Source organism: Poecilia formosa, unplaced genomic scaffold (assembly GCF_000485575.1).
Source record: "Poecilia formosa unplaced genomic scaffold, Poecilia_formosa-5.1.2 Scaffold217, whole genome shotgun sequence".
Lineage (NCBI taxonomy): Eukaryota > Metazoa > Chordata > Actinopteri > Cyprinodontiformes > Poeciliidae > Poecilia > Poecilia formosa.
Genome location: NW_006800156.1, coordinates 1082261 through 1093075, shown reverse-complemented (window position 1 = coordinate 1093075; position 10815 = coordinate 1082261). Strand labels below are relative to the sequence as shown.

Genomic DNA, 10815 nt, shown 5'->3' with positions numbered 1-10815 from the left:
ATGTATTTTCAGAACAACTCTTCATTTCCAAGATGTTGTTGTTTTTAGAGCTAAATCTGAACTCTATTATCACAGATGAGTGTTTATTGGCTGGAAGGTTTTATTTTAAAAAATTCAAAACCAGTTTTGTTTAACATCCATCTTCACTTAAACCCATTAAAATTATATTTATTTTGTCTTTTGCAGCAGCATGGTTGTTTCTTGTGTCTTCATCTTGCAAGTTTGTGATCTCTGGTGTGTTTTTGTGTCGTGTTGCTTCCAGGTCTGTGTTTTCCGAGTCCAGCCCGGGTTCTGTTGGCACGACCTGGACAACAGCGAGTACGACTGCTGGCCTCTGGACCAACCCAACGAGTACAACATGATCGACTGCGGAGGTCAGAGTTCGACCTGTCGCACCGTCTGTCTGCACAGAGACCCAGTTTCCTGATGTTTATTATCTCCATGTTTATCATTGTTATAACATGTTTCCTGATGTTTATTATCTCCATGTTTATCATTGTTATAACATGTTTCCTGATGTCCAGGCATGGAGATGTCCTGGGTTCTGCGGCCTCCAGAGCTGGTAAAAACCGGTCAGGTTTTCACCGTCATCTACTCCGTCACGGCCCGGGACTCCTTCTACCACTGGGCCGTCCAAAACCGGGTCTTCTCCCAAAGGTCAGCCGGTTCCACCAGCTCCAGAACAACCCAGCGGTTCTGAACCCGGTTCCTAACCTGGTGGTTCTGTCTTCAGTTCGATAACAGATGCTGCTTCAGCCCGATGGTTCTGTGAACATCAAGACTGTCCGTCCAGCTGGACCGAGGCGAACGGAGAGAACTGCTGCATCCATCATGCCAACATCCACTCCTGTCCGATGGGATACATGGTGAGGTTCTGATGGTACCATGGTTCTGTTGGTACCATAATGAGGCTCAGGAGGTTCTGTTGGTACCACAATGAGGCTCAGGAGGTTCTGTTGGTACCATGGTTCTGTTGGTACCATAGTGAGGCTCAGGAGGTTCTGTTGGTACCATAGTGAGGCTCAGGAGGTTCTGTTGGTACCATAGTGAGGCTCAGGAGGTTCTGTTGGTACCATGGTGAGGCTCAGGAGGTTCTGTTGGTACCGTGGTGATAAAACACTTTACATCCACATTAAAATAAACTTTAACTCATAATAAATGTAAAAATTTCCTCCATCTTTGTCTTTTTTCGTAAAACTACTGGAGAATTTATAAAAATATTCACTTTTGTTGGATGTTTTGCAGAGATTAAACCTGTGGACAAATAAAACTACATTAAGTTAAAGTTAATATGATTAAACTGTTACCTAAACTGAACCTTTGTTTACAGACTGAGAGCATCTGTGGCCCCTGGATTCCTGATGATGGGAAAATCTTCACTCACACCATTTCCACCACTGGGAAGATGAGCCAGACCAACTGGACCGCCAAGGCGAGGAGGACCCGAGCGTCACACGTCCAAAACATTTAAAACCCAGAAAACGAGTTAAAATGAATTAAATGAAGCTTCAAAGAGCAAACTGGGAGAAACGTTTAAAAATTCAGTTCAGTTTCATTTGTTCTATCTGGGAAAACTAGCAGTAAAATTTACATATTTAAAGGAAAAGTGATTCTCATAGTCTGACCCTAATAACTCCATCAGATAACCAGCAGAGGATCACTGAAATAAAAGACACTTTTTGGAAATATGTTCTATAATTTCTTATTTATTTTTTATAAAGAAAGCAAGAAAAAAACAGGTTAGACTCAGAAATTAAATATGGTGTGGAAAAAATCTTGGATTTTTAAGCAGGAACACATTTAAAGATGTGGCCTCTTGATTCCAGGTATTTTGATCATAAATACTTTAACCTCTTTATGTTTGTGAATGATCCCTGCGCGTCGTCTTGCAGGTGGTTCTGTTCCATCCGGGTCTGACTTCGCTGATCGCTCACATCAGGGTGGGAACCATGCAGGCGGCGCTGGAGGCGAAGAGCACCGTCCTGCCGGCTGTAGGTCCGTCTGTCAATGAGACAATGAAACAACGCTCTGAGGGTCCAACGGGGGGAAACATATGAAACATAATCTAACTGGTAAAAGTAAAGCCTGAGCTGTGTTCAGCTAATTGGTGATTTTTAATGGGATTAACAGATTAATAACAAAAGGTGAGTCATTTTACAGAATATGAACCAGGTGAAGCTAAAACTGCTGCTAGAGGAGTTCTGGGTTTTTTCCAGAGAAAGAAGATTGTTTTTACATTTTCCTACAGTTTTGTCTTAATTTCTGCTCTGTGTTTTCCTTCCTGAATGTTTCCTCCAGTGTGTGGAGATAAAACCTGTGAGGACGGAGAGGACTGCTCCACCTGTCCGGCCGACTGCGGCGAATGTCCCATGAGTCCCGGCACCAAGGTGGCCATCGGCCTGCCGCTCAGCCTGCTCTGCCTCTCCTTCATCCTGACGGCTGTGGTGAGAAACGAAAACCAGACGATCTTTTCACCATGAAGACAGAAATCACTCAGGAATCTGTTTCTGCAGTGGCTCAGGTATCAGAAAGAGAAGCTGCTGTGGGACGAGAGCTGGATCATCGACTTCTCCACAATAAAACAAGGTACCAGGTGTGAGCCGATGGGCGGTGAGGTGAACTGGGTCATGACTGGGTCATGACTGGATGCTGTGACCGTAGACCCGGAGGCCCACCTGACCATGGGGAGCATCATGAGCGTACCTGCTGGACACACCGACAGCAACATCAGCTGTGTGACGGCCATCAGCTCCTGCACCGCGCAGCCAGCCAGCCGGAGGGCGCCGTTCACCTGCACCGGCATTTAGTACGCACACATCCAACTGAGGGCCCGGGGGCCAAGTACGGCCCGCCAAAGCTGCTAATGAGGCCCTCTAGGCTCCAGAGGGAAGCAGAAATAAAACCTTAAAGATAATAGCTTTTGCTTAAAACTATTTTTATCTGTATTCTACTAAATTGCATCAGTCAGTCCCTCCAATATTTTGCGAATGTACGAAATATTACTTTAATGTATAATTGTGAGTTTATTGCTAATTTTCTGCAAGATCTTTGAGTTAAACAGATTCTAACTCCCACCTGCAGGGGGCAGTATTTCTTACTTTTATTCAGTTTTACTTGATGTTAAGTCTGTGATCAATGTGACCAGAGCTGGTAGTAACTAGCTACTTTTACTTGAATAACTTTTTTTAAGTCCTTTTAGGAGTATTTTTACTACGCTGAACATTTTACTTTTACTTGAATAATTTAATTTTGAAGTTTTTCTACTCTTGAGTAAAGTTTCTGGATTTTTTTCCCCAATGAGTGAAAAACAGACCAACCAAAGATCCACCAGACTCAGACACTCACCTGAAGTTTCTGTTATTTTTTTATTGAAAGAAGCTGATTTGGAAACATTTTCTTTTGCCTGATTGTGTTATTTTATATATGAGTTATTATCATTTTGGTCCTTATTATACCAATATTTCCACTTTATATTTTGGTCTGTCTGATTATGTCAGTTTTAAATATTAAATGATTGATAATTTGATCAGTTACTCAGTACTTGAGTCGACTTTTTACCAAATACTTTTTTCTTTTACTTGATTAAAAATATATTGAAGTAGAGATACTCTTACTTGAGTATAATTTTTGAGTACTCTGCTCACCTCCAGTAACAAAAAAAATCTAATTTCCCATCATAAATAAGTGCAATTATTGCAAAATTCCTTGCGAATTTATCTCCAGAGACTGAATGATGAGAATTTTTAAATCATTAAATACTGGAGGGACAGATTGGTGTGAAAAGATGTTCAGTATTTAAAGCAGTACTTATACAGACATTTATTATTATAAAACAGTTTAACGGGTTTTATTGATACATTCTGACCCTTCATGATGCAGATGAGTTTGATTCTACATGTTCAACCTGTTTGCCTTTTCAAACCGCCTGCCGTTAAAAACATCTCTCCTCTGCAGCGACGGCAGATCGGTGGCCATCAAAAGGATCCAAACCAAATCCTTCTCTCTGTCCAAAACCATCAGACAGGAAGTCAAACAAGTCCGGTAGGAAAAGACAGAAAGTGATTCATTTAAGCTGAAAACGTCTCTGACTCCGTCTCTGTTCAGGGAGCTCGATCATCCTAACCTGTGTAAGTTCATCGGCGGATGCATCGACGTGCCGAACGTTGCCATAGTAACAGAGTACTGCCCAAAGGGAAGTCTCCATGACGTCCTCCTGAACGAGGAGATCCCCCTGAACTGGGGCTTCAGGTGAGCTCCACCTGAGCAGCAGCAGCAGCAGCGTGTTGATGGCGTGACGTGACGATGACTCTCCCTCGCTGTGGCCGCCAGGTTTTCCTTCGCCAGCGACATCGCCAGAGGAATGTCGTACCTCCACCAGCACAAGATCTGTCATGGCCGACTCAAGTCCCTGAACTGTGTGTTAGACGACCGCTGGGTGTGCAAGATCACAGGTCAGCAGCACCGCAGCTACTGTTACTGTCTCTACGTCCAGCAGTTTGATTATATAAACCAGTTCAAATCTAAACATTCATGTTTTCAAAGCAAGTTGAAATCATCATTTTATTTAGCTCTGACTGCACCTTTATATTTTGGATGCAAACTACAGTAAATATTGTGTTGATATGAACCAAGGGGAAACAGGAATAAACTTTCTGTTTGGTAAAGTCACTACCAAAAAAAAACACTCACTCTGGGTGTGTTCACACTCGACACATTTGACTCGTTTTAAACGGACAACAGCTCATTTCCAACCCATCCAACTTTGACCGTCGCACTGAAATTTCAGAAATAATTCAGCCAGAAATGAATTCACCCATTTTATTCAGATATACAGATGTAATTCAGTCACTAACTAACTCATTAACTGACCAGCTAACCGATTAGCTAGCTTACCAGCTAACTTATTAACATTCACTACAATCACTATCTAATTCTGTAGCTAACTGAGTAGCTATCTAACTAACAATCACTATCAAATTATTCAGCTAACTGACTAGCAAACTGACTGATTAAATTGCTGACTGGCTAGCTGGTTAGCCAACTGATTAACATTCACTACAATCACTATCTAATTCTATAGCTAACTGAGTAGCAGGCTAACTAAGTAACTACTTAACTAACAGTCACCTCTATAAGATTGTAAATAAGTGTGGCCCATCTATCCATCAGTTCTTGTCAGATCCCGGACGAGCCCCCAACAGTTTCACCGCCTCCCCGTCTCAGGACGGTTTCAGAGCATTTATTCTGTCTCCTGTTCCAGACTTCGGGTTGAGGAATTACCGGAGGGACGACGGCGCCGAGCCTCTGTCGTCGTACCAGCGGAGGCTCCTGGAGGTCTACATGCCGCCCGAGTTTCAGAACTCCAGCATGGAGCCGACACTCGCTGGAGACGTGTTCAGGTTTTTAACGGTTCCCATTATGACCAGTTTTATTTTTAAGCCGTATCGCTCAGCACAACCTGAAAATGTTTAAATCTTAGTTTTGCTAACAGAAACATTCTGTGGATTTGCCCTCCAGCTACTCCATCATTCTTCTGGAAATAGCGACTCGCAGCGACCCAGTCCCAGTAAGCGGCTGCTCCTCCAGGCCTCTGATTATCTCTGGTAAAATAAAGTCTAATAGTTAAAGTAACTGTAACTGTGCAGCCTGAAGAGTCGAACCTGGAGAGCGCCTGGTGTCCGCCGCTGCCTGAGCTGATCTCCAGTAAAGCTGACAACACCTGTCCCTGTCCTGCCGACTATGCCGAGGTGTGAATCACAGAAACTTTTGCTTTTTGTGAATTACAGATTAATATCAGCTCACTCTGAGCGTCACTCTCCTGATCTGCTGGTTTTCTTAAGCTGATCCGTCGCTGTCGCTCCCACAACCCGGTCCACCGACCCACTTTTGATCAAGTCAAGAAGTTTGTTCACCGGATCAACCCGATCAAAATCAGCCCAGTGGACATGATGATGAATCTGGTAAAGACCAGCAAACCTTTGTCCAAATTCCCTGGAATCCAACGATTCTTCTGAGAATTGAAGCAGACGCTGGAAGTTTGGCGTTCTGCCGATGTCAGTCAGTCCCTCCAGGTTTTTGAAATTGCGTCTGGGTTTTTTTTTGTAATCAAAATGACCAATTTTCTGGTGCGACTTTAGAAACATTTGCAAGGAACTTTGCTATATTTTCAATTATGTTTGACGATAATTATGACTTTTTGTTACTCGCTGACTATAACTGGACATCAAGTAAGGAAGAGGCAGCAGTGCAGTGAGTAATACTGCCACCTGCAGGTGGGAGTCACACTGGAAAAATACAAAATATTTTCAAGTATTTTTGTCTAGTTTCTGGTGCAAATATTATACTACACTTAAAATAAGACAAAACTAACTTAGCAGTGGTTTTTCAGGAGGCTGCGATTCAGTAAGAGCTTATTTTAAGTAAATAATTCCTGAATATTGCTGAAAAAGTTCTAGTTTCACTGACAGATTAATTTATGAAAATATATTTTTTATTGATTTAAAACAAGCTTATGTATCTTGCTGACAAGTTACTTCTAAGTTAATTTTGTTTCATTTCAAGTGAACTAAGACATTTGCTATAGAAACTAGAGGAAGAATAGTTGGTCAGATTTTGTGTTTCTGTGGTTTATTATACCTTAAACCAGTGTTTGTGACTATTTTTGTCAGAAATTTGAAATGAACTCAAATGTTCTATTAGCTGTAAAAACCTGTTGATTTTGAGTTGATTTTTGTGATTGTGGGAAGATTAAAACTGGAGGATCTGATTGATGTGTGAGGTTTTTGTTTCCTGTCGGCTGAACTGAAGTTTCTGTGTTTCAGATGGAGAAATACAGCAAACACCTGGAGGTCCTGGTGGCCGAGAGGACTCAGGACCTGATGCTGGAGAAACAGAAAACCGACCGGCTGCTGTACAGTAAGATCCTCCACACAGAACTACAGCAGAGTTATCAGTTTCTGTGGATCAATCATCAATAATCCATCCTTCAGTTCAGTGGCTCGGTGTTGCAGAGGAAACAGGGAAACTCCTGAGGTTTATCCCTCAGTCTGAACTTTTCCAGGCAGCGAGGGAAGCAGTTCAGGTTTCCTTGTTTTACAGATCCAGGCCACTGTGCATGGATGTCCTCCAGCTGTCCTCCAGCTGTCCTCTTGTTGTCCCCCTGTTGTCCTCCAGCTGTCCTCTTGTTATCCCCCAGTTGTCCTCCAGCTGTCCTCTTGTTATCCCCCAGTTGTCCTCCTTCTGTCCTCCTGCTGTCCTCCAGCTGTCCTCTTGCTGTCCTCCAGTTATCCCCCAGTTGTCCTCCTTCTGTCCTCTTGCTGTCCTCCAGCTGTCCCCCAGCTGTCCTCCTGCTGTCTGTGTGTGTCTCCTGCAGGTATGCTTCCGAAGCAGGTAGCTGATGATCTGCGTCAGGGGAAACCATCACAGGCTCAGAGCTACGTCAGCGCCACCGTCTTCTTCAGGTACCATTTTTCCTTAAGCTGCAGATCAGCAGCTGAACTTCCGTCATAGATTTTCATACACATTTCAAAGTGTCGCGTTAGAGAACTTATTTAGCAAATGTTTTTGAAAACATAGCAAACAGTCTCATTGCTTGGTGGGTCTGTGCCTTACTAGAGGCACGACACTCTGAAAAATTTCAAAGTCTGGTCAGGACCGAGTCAGAGGCTGCAGTCAATGCTCCACTAAAGGCCGTTGCTGTTAGCTGGACCTTCTTTTTCTTAGCTTCCTTCGTCTTATGATCTGATGCTGTCGGCTCCAAATAAATCCATCCACAGACAGCGGCGGCCATCTTTACTGCTGTGCGATGTGAACATTCTTCTTCTGCGCTTTGGGGTTGTAAACTGTTCACACAGAAGTCTGACTGCAGTCGCATTTAACTGGCAGTATGAAGGAAATTTGATTTCAGCTAAAAATCTGCATTGATCTTAGAGATGTGTGATCGCAGCCTGATGCCGTTGCTGGTCGTTGCAGTGACATCGTCGGGTTCACCCAGCTGTCCAGCAGCAGCACTCCCTACCAGGTGGTCGACTTCCTGAACAAGCTCTACACAACGTTCGATGACATCATCGACAACTACGACGTCTACAAGGTGGAAACCATCGGAGACGCCTGTAAGAGCAGAAACACGCTGACGCTCCTTCATGCACCTTTCAGAGCTAGCCCTGTGAGCTAACTCTGAGAGCTAACCCTGAGAGCTAACCCTGTCAGCTAACCCTGTGAGCTAACTCTGTGAGCTAACTCTGTGAGCTAACCCTGAGAGCTAACCCTGTGAGCTAACCCTGTGAGCTAACTCTGAGAGCTAACTCTGTGAGCTAACCCTGTGAGCAAACTCTGACAGTTAACCCTGAGAGCTAACCCTGTGAGCTAACCCTGAGAGCTAACCCTGTGAGCTAACCCTGTGAGCTAACTCTGAGAGCTAACCCTGTGAGCTAACTCTGAGAGCTAACTCTGTGAACTAACTCTGAGAGTTAACCCTGAGAGTTAGCCCTGTGAGCTAACTCTGAGAGTTAACCCTGAGAGTTAGCCCTGTGAGCTAACTCTGAGAGTTAACCCTGTGAGCTAACTCTGAGAGTTAACCCTGAGAGCTAACCCTGTGAGCTAACTCTGTGTGCTAGCCCTGTAGCTAACTCTGTAGCTAACCCTGTGTTTTGGTGCCCCCTGTGCAGACATGGTGGTGTCCGGCGTCCCCCAGGAGAACGGGATCCTGCACGCCTCAGAGATCGCCAGCATGGCTCTGGATCTGGTCGGCGTCTGTCGCACCTTCAGGATTCCCCACAAACCCTGCATGCAGCTGCAGATTCGGGCGGGGATTCACTCCGGTACGCATGCAGACGGCTGGGAAGCTGAAACTGGTCATGATTTATTCTCTGAACGTGTCCCTCTGTTCAGGTCCGGTGGTGGCCGGAGTCGTGGGGACCAAGATGCCTCGGTACTGTCTGTTCGGAGACACGGTCAACACGTCGTCCAGGATGGAGTCCACCAGCCTGGGTAACAACGACCAAACTGCACGAGCTGATCAGGTTTTATAGGCTGCATTCACACCAGTCCAGTTTGGTTTGCTTTAATCAAACTCCAGTCCGTTTGTCCAGAATGTCCAGTTTGTTTGGGGAGGCGTGAATGTTAAACAAACCAAAAACATGAAATCTGGTCCGCTACAAACCTCAGTCTGGGTTCGGTTGAAGTGAACTCTGGTGTGATATGAATGCATATGTGAACACTAAGCAGACCAGAAACCACTCCAAAAGCAGGAAGTGGACTACAGAGCAGGGCATTCTGGGTAAATACAACCAAAACAAACGTGTTAGCCTAGCAGGAGAAATGGCTCATGATCGTTAGCCAAAGACTTAAAGAGAAATCCTCCAACTGCTAAAATCTGATGCCTCCATTTTTGTTTCCTTTTGGTGAAGCAGGAAGTTGCTCTCATTGTCTTCAGAGGTTTTTGTATCGTTTTCTTCAGTGGTTCTTGGTGCAGCGCCCCCACAGGCCAGGAGGGGAACAGGTTGCTCACAGGGTTTGGTTGGTTTGTCGCAGTGCAGAGAAAGAGAACCACAGCAGTCTGAAAACACTCTTCACTCAGGCAAGTGTATCCTGAATTAGGTGGTATGGCCCTTTAAGAAGCTGCCTCTGTGTCCGTCCAGCCCTGAAGATCCAGTGCAGCTCCAGCGCCTTCTACCTGCTGGAGGAGATCGGCGGCTACGTGTTGGAGTGCAGAGGAACGCTCCAGGTCAAGGTGAGCCCTGACCAGACTCCACTCAGGCTGCTACTGGGAGCACTGGAGGCCGCCCAGTAACAGCCTGGTCCCTGCAGGGGAAAGGAGACATGGTGACGTACTGGCTGGAGGGGAAGAAGACGACTGGGCCGGACAGCAGGGCGGCCAAACCGAACACGGAACCAGAGAAGGATCCGTTCCCGGTGCCGGGGTTCGTCAGCGACGATCTGCTCCTGGACCCGGCCTGATCCAGAACTTCACCGCAGACGATCCGAGTTTTAAAATCTACAGCTTCTGTTCGCAGGCCGTGGTAGATGAGTGGAAAAGTCTAGAGTTAAAGTTAATTTATTGAGTTAATTTGTCTGTTTATTAGGACAGAGTGTGATGGCCAGGATAAAAAATAAATAAAATGATCAGAATAAAGTGCAGCAGGAATCTGCCTGCTACTGATAATCTGATGTTTAAAAAGGAGCATAAATATCTGAGGTCTCCTGCCTGAATATCCACCTGTTTGATAAACTAAACTATAACTTCATTAGAGGCTCAATGTTCCTCATTCTGACGCAGCTGTGAGGCTGATTTTCCACGTCAAAGTTTTCATAATAACATAAATTTATTCTTGTCCAATTCTGGCTTTTTTTCTCATAAAATTTTATTCTCTGAATATTTTGACTTTATTCTTGTAATCTTAACACTTTATTCTTGTAAGTTATTATTTCTTAGCCTGGTCCTGAAACGCTCATGTAGTTTATTAAGAATCATCACTTTCCTCCTTTAGAAACTTATTTATTTATTTATTTATTTATTTATTTATTTTGATATTTTATTCTTAGTTACATGAGTTGTTCTCGTATTATATGTGCATTTATTTTATAATACACGTATATCATTAGAATAAATACATTTATTGCTTCAGTTATTATTTTCATATTGTATGTAAAATCACTAAAAGTTAGAAAAATAATGAAAGTTTTTCAGTATTTCATACAGTTTATTCACAGATTGTTTTAAAGCTTTTATTTCTATTGGTTATAGTTTCTTGTTTGTAGTTAATAAAAATATTATATCTAAGGTTAAAATATTAACTCAGACCAATAACATAATAA

General features: G+C 43.8%; 1 protein-coding gene across 1 annotated transcript; it reads left to right on the top strand.

The window, feature by feature from the left end:
* Positions 1-175: 175 nt before the first annotated feature.
* On the top strand, positions 176-10105 carry LOC103149118 (atrial natriuretic peptide receptor 1). The gene is made up of 22 exons (XM_016679646.1): positions 176-374; positions 525-657; positions 734-866; positions 1331-1432; positions 1893-1995; positions 2299-2444; positions 2514-2586; positions 2662-2806; positions 3955-4041; positions 4105-4248; positions 4330-4451; positions 5261-5399; positions 5518-5566; positions 5646-5747; positions 5841-5960; positions 6822-6915; positions 7373-7460; positions 7972-8111; positions 8667-8819; positions 8890-8988; positions 9639-9730; positions 9808-10105. Exons 1-22 carry the CDS (start codon positions 191-193, stop codon positions 9955-9957), a joined length of 2598 nt encoding a protein of 865 aa, XP_016535132.1. The 5' UTR covers positions 176-190; the 3' UTR covers positions 9958-10105.
* Positions 10106-10815: the final 710 nt, after the last annotated feature.

What these genes read in the sequence shown, in the direction of transcription:
- LOC103149118 (XM_016679646.1), top strand. Translation starts at nt 191, where the DNA reads ATGGTTGTTTCTTGTGTCTTCATCTTGCAAGTTTGTGATCTCTGGTGT. An exon ending in CTCGCTGGAGACGTGTTCAG is followed by an intron (nt 5,400 to 5,517) that starts GTTTTTAACGGT and finishes TTTGCCCTCCAG; the next exon opens with CTACTCCATCATTCTTCTGG. An exon ending in AGCGCCACCGTCTTCTTCAG is followed by an intron (nt 7,461 to 7,971) that starts GTACCATTTTTC and finishes TGGTCGTTGCAG; the next exon opens with TGACATCGTCGGGTTCACCC.